This window comes from Ailuropoda melanoleuca, chromosome 1 (assembly GCF_002007445.2).
Source record: "Ailuropoda melanoleuca isolate Jingjing chromosome 1, ASM200744v2, whole genome shotgun sequence".
NCBI classification, from domain to species: Eukaryota; Metazoa; Chordata; class Mammalia; order Carnivora; family Ursidae; genus Ailuropoda; species Ailuropoda melanoleuca.
Window position 1 is genome coordinate 134,587,614 of NC_048218.1, and position 13,812 is coordinate 134,601,425.

A 13,812-nucleotide genomic window follows, 5' to 3' on the forward strand; every position below is an offset into this window, starting at 1 on the left:
TCTGTTGGAAATGTTAGATTTTCCTCAGAAGGGAAAGATTCTCCTTTCATAGCTTGTTATCAGTGTAAAGAACAAAATAAAATTCATAGTAACAGATAACAGTTCTGCTTGGTAAAAACATTTTCCTAAGGGAAAAAAACTTTAATGAAAAATCATGAAGCAGAATAAGTCTTTAGGCACAAATATTACCTAATAGTAATTAAATGAGCCAACTTCAGCATCATTACAATTGATACTATTTACAGCAAATACATAAAGTACATATGTACAATATTTCAACTGAAAACTTAAAAATTATAACCATTTGATATAATTAGGGTAAATTTGTGAATCAACACGTTGGTATTTTACAGAGTGCAAAAAAATCTGGATAAATCATATTTTCATGGATTGAAAAAGAGGTTTCATATAAATAAAAAAATACGTTTTAGAGTTCCAATAAGAACAGAAATATCCAAGTTTTCAGTTTTGTATGTCTATAAAGAATATTGTATGTCTATAAAGAATATTGAAATAGATCAGACACCAGTTAAATTTATGGCTAATAAATGTATTAGCTTAGCCATAAATTTAACTGGTGTCTGATCTATTTCAATATTCTGAATATAAATAAACAACTTGATTTTTATGCATTTATTACATTTCATTTGTTATAGCACTGCATTCTTATGGTAACTGATGTTATGTTAATTTTAGATGGTCAAGTGCGCTTATAATTTAAAAAAATAGAGCATCCACAGGGTGTTCTGACAGGTGAATGTAACTTACTATTGTCATGCTCAACATAGGCTCTCTGTACAGACACAAGAATGGGGGGAGAGTTCTGCATTGGAAATCTGTCATACTAAGCCCCCAGCTTGAAATCTGTTGTTCAATATCTCATGGTCTTCATTACCTGTAAAACCACAGAGACCTACACATAATTTCTTGAGCCCGCCAAGCTTTTATGTTCTCTCTGCCTGGAAACGTTTTGCCTGAATTCTGCATCTCCTTTCCTGCATCACCTCCCATGTACCTGGCTATTGTCCACTTACTCTCTGAAGTCTTCCTTGACTAAACTTTTGTTACTGTAATGATTCCTAGTTAACCATAGCCCCCCTGCCTATTTCTATCTTGTTGCTCACCCTACTATATTAACCAACTGCTTATATGTTTGACATTATGCCTCACTAGAATAGGCCTCTTGATGTGTCTTATATACTCTTTTCCCCAATATCTTGCACAGGGTCTGGAACACAGAAATGCTCAATAAGTGTCAAATTCATGAAGAGCACGATGAATTAATTTCTCAATATAGGTTTTTATATTTAATAAAGCTATGAAATGCAATAAAAACTCAGGACAAGATTCTGATTTTTCAAAAATGCTTCAGGAAAAAATACTAAAAGAAAGAAAAAACTATTAGGCATTTATATGAATAACAGAGATCCGTGAATTTTTGTTCCTTAAAAAGCCTATATTTAATAATTTTAATTCATGAACACAAGGACTCTTTTCTTCCAGTATTTGTCCCTAATGTTTTCAGCCCCCAAAGACTGTGTCTACACTAAACTGCTTATATGGAAGAAAGTTAAGAATCATTTGACTCTTGGCAATATAAAAACAAACCTACTGTAAATAATTCTAAGTTAAAATACGTCATTACAATAGTTTTCTACATAATTCCTTTTTTACAGAACTCTGAAGTTTTAGTTAAACATACTGCACTGCCTTCATGTTTTATGAAACTTATCAACAGCTTTGTTCATGGACTGTATACTTACTAATCGATTTGAGTTTTTAGTTGGAAATACAGATTTTAACTGTTTGGTAAGACAAAATTCAGTTTTCCATGCTTTTTATCTTCTTAAGTTTTACTCAAGCATTTCTCCTATTTGTGTTATAAATATCTACACATCTAAATAGTGTGAACTATATTTGCCTCATGGACAGCACATGGCTAAAGACTGATGTAACTGCTTCAATTTATAACAGCTATATAATTTTGTTAGAAAATCATTCTAATATCAGATGCATTATTTTGTAGAATGACTACAGCGGGCATCATTGCATATAGAAACCAGATACTCATGAGAGGATGAGGATGGAAAAGAATGATCCACATATTCCAACATCCACAGCCCAGTTCACACTCCCACTCTGCTTAAGATGCTGAAAATAACCAGGCAGAATACATCCTTTTATTAGTTATATAGCTGTTGTTTGGACTTTTTTTTTCTTCTATCCTTAATTTTTGTTTGTTTTGAGGAATCCATAAGCAAAATATTCAAAGAGGCCCATAGAGACTAGTAGTTATAGCCAGAAGCAACAAGGAGCATGTGGATAATTGGCATTTTGCCAAATGTGAGAGAGCAACAGAGTTGGATAAAGAATTACAGACATTCTTTAGGGACAGGAACATGGCAAAGGAATGACTTTAAGTCTAAACTTCTGTATAATTGGGGTGAATTCAAGAAATAAGGCAATATACTTCATTTGTTAACGTCTATAGAGGTTGCAATTATAAAGACATACATTTTATCTTCTTTTGATTTTTCATTTATTTTTCTAATATTTATTGGGTCATATTTTGTGCCAGAACTATTCATTTATAACTCTGTCCTTGATATAATTAATTTAAAAGGAACATTTATTTTAAAAAATTAATGCTATTAATAGCTTGAAATAATCACTTAAATTTCCTCTGTATTTTTCCAACTCCCTTTCACTCAGTCAACACTGACCTTCAATTTACAGAATATATAACGAGGAGATATATTCACACAGGTCTCATTATTATGAATAAAAGTGCAAGAAGAAAATTTCAGCAGCTGTAAACTTTTGTAATTTTTTTTAAAGATTTTATTTATTTATTTGACAGAGATAGAGACAACCAGCGAGAGAGGGAACACAAGCAGGGGGAGTGGGAGAGGATGAAGCAGGCTCCTAGTGGAGGAGCCTGATGTGGGGCTCGATCCCATAATGCCGAGATCACGCCCTGAGCCGAAGGCAGACACTTAACTGCTGTGCCACCCAGGCGCCCCAACTTTTGTAATTTTATTTTCTAAAAAGTGTAACATAGGACCAAAAAGAGTGCAGGAAGAAAATTTCAATGCCTAAAATATCTTATTCATGGTTATTTGCTAAAATAAAATTTAATAAGTCTTTAACTTGAGAAGTCATCCTAAAAATATCCTAACAACAAAGCTAATGCTTTGAAAGCAAAGAAAAAGTACATGACAAATTAAAGTGGTTTTCCCCCAAATGCTAGTAACATGCATGTTTGTGTAGCATAGTCAGGTCAGGTACGGTAAATATTAAATTACGCCTGGAACTACAAATCTCACACAGAGTGAAATGTTAAAAAAAATGGCAATAAAAATGGCAATAGAATTGAGAGGGCAAAGTGTAAGGAAAATCCTGCAGTTGCTGAAGGTGTTATAAACTTATTAAGAATATTGCAATATTATATCCAACAGAGCTGATGAAAAGGAGTCAGCCAGTGTTTTCCTTCCTGGCCAAAATGATATATGACTTAAGAAAATATTTCCTGGGATGCCTGGGTGGCTCGTTCAGTTAAGTGTCTAACTCTTGATTTCAGCTCAGGTCACGATGTGGGGTCCTGAGATAGAGCCCTGTGTTGGGCTCTCCACTGGGCATGGAGTCTGCTTGAGATTCTCTTTCTCCCTCTGCTCATCATCCCTTCTCCCCTTCTCTTAAATATATATATTTGTATTTCCTGAATTTTTATTTGGCTAGTCACCAAACCCAATAGTTTGGTAGCAATATAAGTACTATCTTTGGATGAAATAAAAGGTATAGGCAAGTTAATACATCAATTTATTTTACTAAATACTTCATTGTTTCAACAAAGTGTTTTTAAAACCAGGTTTTAATATCTTATATTCTTCAGACACTTCCTTAAGACCATTCTTAATAGAAAATTAGTAATCACAGCAGGGGAAAATGTGGCTAAACATGTAGAAATATTGCACCTGTGATATGAATTTATATGCCACCAAGTTAAATTATGTTAATATCAAGTGGAATTTGGAGAGCAACTCTAATTAATGTATGATTTCATTTCGACTGATTTGTGAACATTCAGAACATAGCTAAACAAGGAGGTTGTTTTACTCCTTAAGTCTTGTTTCGCATGGAATCACTGCAAGATACTAACATTCCGTTTCTAAATTAAATGATAAATTAATTAAAACATGTTCATTAACTTGTCTTTTACCCAGCAAATCATCTTTCTTTATTCAGTTTCTTGGTAAGCTTTTTAGTTCACCTGATCTTCAGCCAACTGAATTTAAGTTAACTGAAAACTGTATGTAAAATTAAGAAATGATAAGATGTTCTTAGATTTGCCAGCACATTTTTTTTACCCCTTGGGGGCCTTGTTAGCTTTATGACATATATTGTATTAAATTTGAGTTTCTTATCATGATAGCGCATCTTAGGGTCAACAGGCACTCAACAGTAAGCGTGACCCAAAATTAACAAAGAAACAAAGAAGGATCGTGGTCTCAAGACGGTCATCCTTTCGCTGGAGTCTTGTCTTAACCCCTCAGCCGAGAACATGTGTGGCCATAAAATACCACATTACTGAATTCTTTTCCTGTCAGAGTAAGCTACACCGAGCTTGCCAAATTCAACTCAGGTAGCTCCGTTTTTCCAGCCCAAATTCCTGCTGTTTTTCCAACTGGGTGAATTATTCCTACTTCCTCTCTCTGAGTTGCTGGCTCACATAGGTTATCAGGTTCCCGTCTCAGCGGCTGCTGCGTATCTACAGTGAGTGAATGATCTTTCAAAGGTACTCTGGGATGAAAGCTAGTGGATAAATGTTAAGAATTTTATTTTTACTTCTTCTTTTTGGAGGGATTATTCCTATAACGTTCGTGTTTAGTTTGGAGGGCTCTTATGATTTGATTTCTTTTCTGAATACGCAAAACAGCCACCCAGATGGCAAGCACGTCACATTTCAGCACAGTGTAATTTGATTTGGAAGTTCAATGAAACTCACTTGGAAATGTCCCTCCAGTAATATTTCCCCTCTTAAAAAATTCAGTTTTAAGTTCCTGGTTTCATGCATAAATAAGCCCCAGGGAGGCTTAGTGGTGAGTGGCAGGGCGACTAAAGAATTGTTTAAACCATTTAAATGAAATGTTAAAATTAAATGGTGTGCTAATCTTCTTAGGATTTCACTACAGAAGTAGTGTTTAGTCTGTAATTTTCCACTTTCAATATCACTTATAATATTCTTATGAATAATATCCCAAAATTTGTTTTTTGCTTATTTAGGAATATTGAGTCTATTCAATGAATATTTATAGGAGGCCTATTCTGTGCAAGATGTACGGTAAAAGAAATGATAAGAAAATCTCTTCCAAACATATTCAAATTTTAAATTTATGAAGTTACCCCAAAAAAGCACTAAAAGCATTAGAAAAAATTGTCTGTCAAATGCATGTATTTTAATGCATACATTGCCTTTTCTAACATTTATGGATCTGGCATTCATTCCAAGGGTCCCTCCTAAGATGTTGATTTCTACTGAAGTTTAAACTTAGGCAATCTTATTTTCATATTTAAAGTCTCCCTTCCTCATATTCTGTTAGTAACACATACACACACACATTAGCAGAGGAACGCTAGCTATCTTAAAATACTATTTTTCTTTACAAAATTATACTCTTTAAGAATATTACATCTCTTGATGCAAGCTCCGATAGAACTTAATTACTTCCTGTGTGAAATCTCATTTTAGAGCCTTTTCAAATTATGGGGCTGAAGCAAATCAATCTTTCCCCATTAATTAAAGCTAACAGAAGATCTATGCTCTACAGATACACAGCTGACCCCTAACACATGGAAATTGGGAGCACTGACCTTGCAGTTGAAAATCTGCATAAAACTTGTGACTCTCCAAACACTTAACTACTAACTCACCAGAAGCTTATGGATAATGAAACAATTGATTAACCGCATAGCTTGTATATTATATGTATTATCTACAGTATTCTTAAAGTAAGCTACAGAAAAGAAAATGTTTAGAAAATCATAAGGAAGAGAAGATACATTTACAGTACTGCACTGTATTTATAAAAAAAGAATTGCATATACCCGGACCCATCAAGTTCAAACCTGTTGTTGTTCAAGGGTCTGCTATATATAAGAAGCAGCTTTACCTACATGAACTTAAGTACCATGACCGGGATGGGGAAGGGCAGAAAGTGGGATGCAAGGCCCATCAAAATCAACTGTGTGGACAAGTTCAGGGACTATTAGTTTCTAGAATACACAGGAATATCTGTATCAACTCAAAATCAAGCATATGGTATTCTGATTACTCATCGGTGGGGAGTTTTAAGTGGTAACCCTTTATTTAGGATAGGAAGTCCCCACGTTTTTATACACTTCCCATTTTCTGCCAACAGGACGATCTACTATTAGCCTGTAACTCTGAGTGTTACAAATGTAATAACAGAAATCCGTACATCTGTACCATACTTGTATCATAACCTCGCAACCCTCAGAGAAAAGAATGATTCCTCAAAGCACCTAGTTAGCTGTCGGGGAGAGCTCTCCTCAACTTTATAATTGGGAACTCATCTATTAGTACCACCACAGTGCTGGAGTACTTTGCCAAGTGTGCCATTTTTAAACCCCGAGAATATAAACGAGAAGGATAAATAATTTCACTGTGTCTTAAGTGAGGTACTCAGGTACCTTCTCTAATTAAACGGAATCAAACGGAAATCTAGATGAGATGTGCCAGCTTATTCTATTATTTCAATGTGGACATTTAGTGCAAGTTTGAACTGGTCAACCTCTACTGTTAACATTCTAGATTAACATGAATTTAGATAAATAACTTTAAAGTTCTCAATTGAGATGACTTTCTGATGAATTCTACTGATACAGACAAGCACCAAGAAGAGAATATGAAAAGTTCCCCTAAAGTCACAGAATAATTAAAACTAAAAGAAGTAACACATGTTACAATAGCTCAGTTTCTCTGGCCAGGTTTTTATAAAGTATTCCTCAAATTGCATGTTTTGAACAATAAATGGCATAATACAAGATGTTCTATATCAGATATTAAGTAACAATTAGTATTTTCAGAATGAGACACACATACCTCATAGTAGCTGCACTTATCTTAGAGTCAAATTGGTTCAGTTTGGCATGGCTTGAATCTAATGCCACTGCTCTCAGCACCAATGAATAACTCTGACTCATCCACACATATAAAGGAACACCAAAAGAACCTAACTAAAGTTTCCAAATCAGTCTGACGACCAACTGATGTCTGTGGCAACAATAATTACCCACTAAGGTAGAGACGAAGGAGGAGCTGGGATCAAAAGGACATCTGCCCCTTCCTCTTTCAGACCTGTGCGGTTCCAGATGAAACAGGGGATCCTTGAAAAACAAAACAAAACAAAACAAAAAACACCAGAAAAGCCATTATGTATTTGCCGATTTTAATAAGAATCTAATTGCTCAGTTAAAACATATAAAAACCTAACCTTGTGTGAAACAGGTATTGTAAACAGGGCATCAGTGAGTACCATCAAGTTGTTTAGGATGAAATGGGGTTTTGTAAATAAATATATGGGCTCTCAGGCCCATATGGTTTTCTCACTCCTCCCAAAAATTATGCAGGTGATGAAATGAAAGATGTTATTAGCAGTTTTTAGCAAATGAGCAGATAGTATTAGTTATTCTGAGAGGTGTCCGGTAAACATTCCAAAGGAATGAAAACGTGCTAAAAAAAGGTTACCAAAAGGGAGGTTCAGTGATAAATATGGAAATGGGCTGCTATTCCACAAAGGTCGCTAGTGATCTTTTTGAAGGGTCTACAAAAGAAACTGATAAAATTTTCTATCAATTTGGATTATTTATTTCCTATCATTTTTATTCTTCATCACATATTCTTGGTATAGACATTTAATTTTAATAATTTAGAGCATGATGGCTGCATAAACAGTTACTGGAATATAGACGTAGAAATTAATGTCACATTATGAGCAATATTTCAGACTCGTGTCACATAAACAAGAACTTGAAAGTATTTCTATGAAAAACTACTATTTCATTGGTTCTTATTCCAAGTGCATAACCACAGAAAATTTCTCTGAATATTCTCAGATTTCAAAATTCTCAATATATTTTTGTAATTATTATTCATTAAGTGTGCTATAAATGGTTTGGGTAAAAGAAAGTAGTTTGGAAAAGTGACAATAAGAATCAATACTGAAAATTTTGTAGGAAAAAAGCTATTCTGCAATAGAATATTGCTCATACTGCTCAGTGGTACCTATCTATTGATAGGCCTGCCCGTCTGTGAACCATGAACCTAAAAACAATCCTAAAGTCCTGAGTAACCTCTGAGAGTTACAGCCACTTTTCTCAAACCTGAATTTGACTTTTTCACCCACCCTCCTTACTCCTCGTTCTCTGTTCTGTCCTTACCTTTCCATTCTAACTTGATACATTTTTCTCTCTCTGATATTCTAAAATCACCATTCTGATGCTGCTAGTCCAAAACCTTTCTGGTAAATGCAGAGTTAACCTGGCCCTATAACCCTGCACTCTTATTCTTGAAATTGAACCACAGCCTAGGCCACAAATGGGGGCTCCTCACCAAGACGTGGCTAAAAACCACGAAACTTTTTTTAAGCCCCTCATTTTTTTTCCTATTTATACACTTAACCCAATTCAGTAGAGAGCAAAAATACCCGTAAATAATTGGAGACATTTTTGTGTTTGGTCCTCAGAGATGACAAATTTGCAATGACATGAGAAAAAAAAGCTGGTTCAAATGAGACAGAATTATTGGTCTGCCCAGCTAACACTTGTGCTGAAGGGTATGCATCTCAATTTGGAAAACTGACCCACAGATTATGTGAAGGAGAAAGTGACCAAGTGTGTGAATGTAATACTTGTTTGACCCGTTAGTCACCACCACTTTATAGACGACTTGAAAAAAGCAGGTAGGACGTACATTTTATATTTGTTCTAATATAGCCAATGTCCAAATATTTGGTCACAGAAAGCTGTTAAAGAGATATACTGAACTGCTCTCTTAAATCCAGACTTTCTACAACTACAAAATTCTGATACTCAACTTTTTATCACTAATGACAGATGAAGGTGATTTGCCTAATGGATAAAATTAGACATTTTCAAGACTAAAATTCAAACTGCAAGCGAAAAACAAGTACGTTGCTTATTTACTCAAGTCAATGCAATACATTAAGTTTAAACTGTCAAGTAGATGAAACAAAGAAAATGCAAACTAAGAATTCTAAGATCAAGAGAATCTCAGACTTCGAAGGCCTGTAGTTAGATGAAGAGAATGAAGTCACAATTTCTTAGGAAAGTCACAGGTTTTCTTAAGGGTACGTCAGAAACTAGGCTCCTGAGGCTGTTACTGATTGGTGAATTTGAGCACAGGTCTGAGGTATCAATTATGTGACATATCAGCGTCTTCAACTTTCAAGAGAAGTTGATTGAATCAACAGAATCCTATATTCAAAAGGACACCGATGACCCTAACATTTTGAAAACAATTAAATGGAATCCAGAATCAGATGGAATTTTTAGTTATGAATGAGGCCAGATTCTGTGCAGTATGTAAATCTAGCTGAGTCTGTAAAAGGACATCCTTTCTTACCAAACCTCAAATTTAAACCTGTGAACAAATGAGTGCCGGATACTCAAGTATTCTCAAAGATCTATGCCTCCTGTCCAAACTCAGATGTGCCTTGACTGAATCCTTCCACTTTAATGCAGAAGACTTCAAATATCTATTTGATTAATGGCTAAAGCTACCTGGACATATAGTCATTTTAAGATAATAAAAGAGTTAAACTTTCTGCCTGCTCTTTACATCACTATTAAAAATTTGTTTTTTTGAATAAAGGAATAAAGGACAGATGTAGCATTTTAATTTTAAAAATGCATGTGTTCTTCAGTTTCTAATTGTGTAGCCCACTACTGAATAAAAAGAAGAAAAAAGGATAAACTACTGGAACACCCTTGCTTTAGAGAAGCAGCATTATCTTTACGCACAAAGAGAAGAAAGGTCCCCATCTTTAGAGGACACATTCATTTCATCCATACATAGCACTTGGTTAATAATACTCCAGGATTCAAATAAGACACAAATAAAAGACAATGACCACTTGGATTGTAGAGTGGGATACTTCTTAAATTTGACAACTACTGGGATGTGTATTTTGAAGACTACAATATTCACAACAAAATAATGAAGAGGAGCTTTGAACCCTTGAAAGTTCTGTAACTGCTCTCGCAGTCTGGGTGCCAGCCATTATGAACTAGAGGCAGGTTTCTGAAGATCTCTTACTTGGGCTCATCAGTGTGCCCTGGATGATAATACCCATTTATTACAAATTCAGTAGAGACTCTAGAACCCCCAGGAATCCTGATCTGACCTAGAATCTCCTTTCCCTTTTCGTGTCCTATCAAACATCATATGAATCCCTCTTTCATATCATTTACTTATCTGCGTTATAATTGCCTGTTTGACTCTCCTTCCTACTAGTTTGTAGGGTTTTCTTAAGGAAACTGCCCATGTGATGTTTATCTCCAATCCCCTCTATCAGATAAAATACCTGGTACATATTAAATGCACAACTGTTTGTGATGTTTGAAAAAACACTATCTTTCTAGAAACAATTTTTTTTCTTTTTGTCTTTGCTTATTTACTTTTGCATCTAAAAGAACTCACAGACTGCTGCAGACAGGTGAGCTGATTTGAAACTAGACAAATATACAAATTGTGCCTGCCTTCTGAGGGCTGCTCATAAAACAACATCATGGTCCTATTGTTTTTCTACATTTTGATCGCCATTGGCTTTAGTAAAACTATTACATTGTTAAAACAACTAAAGGAAGAATAGATATGTTCTTAATTTCTCGAGCTATTTAATGAAGATAAAATATTTTACTACATGGCATTTATTAAAAACAAAATCAAATACTGAAGAATGATAGTGGTGCTTCTTTTAATCCCCAATGACCTTATTAGTGATAATACGTGATCTGAAGTAATGTGGAGGTGTGACATGGAGATATATAGTGTTTCTCCACATGACCGATTTTTTTAAATTAGTATAAAGTATTCTTTTGATACTGTGGTGTAGGGTCATGAAACTTCAATACTGAGCTGAGAGTCAAGACTGAGTCCTGAATTCTTATCAAACAACTAACTTGACAGCAGTTTTTAATAATTTACCTGATCTTTCATTTCCCGATTTTAGAGTGGAGGCTTTCTTTACCTTGTTAAGCTACATGTTCAAGAAAGACACATTGGTTCGATTCATCTTAATTCCTCAGGACTCAAGATATTATTTTTGCAACTTCATACAGCAGAGATGTGGAAATTGTTGAGAAGAGATAAAAAGAAAAAAAAATTATCCTAGACTGGATAATACTGATAACGGAAAACAGGCCAATTCCAAACATCTATTGTTTTGTTCTGCATAGATCAAGGTGACTTCAAAATAAATTATAAATTAAAGAATGAAGTATCTCACATTGAGAGTTCATTGTGTTGTTAACTGCAGTGTTTAACTTAGTGCACAATCCAATAAAATACTAAAAAGCGAGTAATGTAATTTTCTTCCATGAAGTGGAATTCAGGCACCAAACCAACCAGAAAACTGGAGGCATGATGACATTGTCAATGACCCCAAAGCAACTGCGCTTATGGTTCAAGTAATATGTAATGTTGGTGTTTAACCTTATTGAGAATGTTGGTCAGTACGTACACTGGCTTTCCATTATCTGTGTTTTAACAGCTGGAATTTCTGTCTGAGTAATGTGGCTTAAATTTATAAGACATCACTAGCATTAGCAGTGTGGGCTACACTTTTTGTTTCAGTGTGGTATGAAGAAGTTTTTCAGTAAGTTCCCCCGTGCTTGAGAGAAAGCAGGACATGCAGTTCGCAAATGTGGGCAGATGCGTGTGTTCTTCAGGGAAAAAAAAAAAGTTTAAAGAATTAAAGTCTTTCCAGGAGAATCTTCCCCTTCAGGCCTTGAGGGGAGCGCTTGGAACACAGCAAGACTGCTGTAAGCTATTTTCAATAGGTGTGAGTTATTGCATATCAGGTGTTAAATGGGATGCCAATTAAATGAAATGACAGTTTCCCATTAATAAGTCAGTGTGGTGAACTATTTTTGCGCTAACGTCAATGGTAAATTCTGAAAGATGGCAGAAAAAAACTAGACCGTTACAAATACTACAGGACAAAACAAATAATCCCCTATTTTATTAACTACTTCTAATGGTTAGAGAAAAAATCATAAAATATGCAAGGCATGTAAACATGTACCCGTCAACAATGAATAATAAAGATACAGTTTTGATAAGTAAATTTCTAGAATAAATAACCGTATTATGCTCTTTAGTTCTTTACATAATAGCTAATAACCTGCAATAAAATAATTTTGAAAGTGACTCACTATACAATTTTTTCTTTTCTTCTGCCAATCAATAAAAACATGTATTAAATAATGTTTGAAACATTTCCCAAAGACTGAATAAGCTAGCAGAATACAAAATGGAAGTGGAATTTTAAGTAAACATTTTGACACTAATAGTTTTGCATTTTAATTTTTTTACATTTTTAATCTCTAAAAAATAATGTCATATTTGTTTAATTCTTTAAAATGTAGGAACTACTCTTGCATATATTGTTTCACCATACCAAATAAGCCTATGAGGTAAAACAGGGTCAACAATACAGTTCACAAATATTATTTTCCTTTATAGATGAGAAATCAGGCAGGGCGAGGCTTAGCAAGTCTCAAAGAGTGTCTTCTAACCTCTGGTTCCATGTTCATTTTACATCAATATTATCCATCCTACTTACTGTTGTAGATGGAGAGGGGTATATGTGTTTGTGCTGCTGGGCATGGCTGAGTGTCTTTTATGAGGTAAGTAAGATATAGTCAAGGTCTGAAAATGCATATTAAGATTTTTTTTAAACAGGAAAATATTTATCATTATTTAGTTATCTATTCATTAAATTATATGTTCAAATGTTTTATTTCCTTTAACATTATTGGAATAGCTTGCAGATGCTACTGAACATTTTTTTAAAGCATATATAATACATCTACAGTAAAATTCTAACTCAATTGTCTTATGCTGAATTTGTAAATGAATATTTGCTTAAACTGGTATTTGTGGGCAAAATAATCTTTCCCCCATTTTTGTGTTTCCTTTAATTATTACTTCACGGTTCCATTCTCCTCACCCTCATCTTAGGCCAATAGTCTCTTAAATTCCACACTATTAGCTCTGTCTACCAGAAACGTATGCCTGGCGTACCAAGAGTACTGGAAACAAATACTATTCAAACTTTAATTATTATGTTGTCCTGAAGCCTGCTTTTATTAGAAAACAGCATCATCCTGGCTGCCTACCTCTTCCTCACCACCCTCTCAAATATAATCGTGTCACTCTCTCTGGTGCTTCCTCACTGCTATCAAGTCTCATCTCCAGAATGGTGGCTCAGGATCTTCACACTTCTGTCTTAGGCTTTCTCCCTCCTGACTCCCACCACCCAGTCAAAACTCCAGCAGCACAAGCTGGATGACTTTCTTTAAAAGTTATATGCCTGATAATACCCACTGCTATTCCATTATACTTTCCCTTTGGGAAAGGCGAATTCAATTCTTCCTTTTCTCTACAGCAGAAACCCCTACGTAATGAGGAAATGATGTTGAAAAATGACTTTGCTGAATTCTGGGAGACTTTTCCAAGCACAACTTTTCCCATAGGCTGTGCTCCAT

At 34.7% G+C, this 13,812-nt stretch overlaps 1 protein-coding gene across 1 annotated transcript in view; it reads right to left on the bottom strand.

Annotated features, from left to right (window-relative positions):
- SEMA3E (semaphorin 3E) overlaps positions 1 to 13,812 on the bottom strand; it is a 233,796-nt gene that overhangs the window by 45,673 nt on the left and 174,311 nt on the right. The window contains exon 6 of the mRNA XM_002917731.4: positions 7,314 to 7,407. Within this exon, the coding sequence (XP_002917777.2) occupies positions 7,314 to 7,407 (94 nt within the window). The remainder of the gene's footprint in view (positions 1 to 7,313; positions 7,408 to 13,812) is intronic.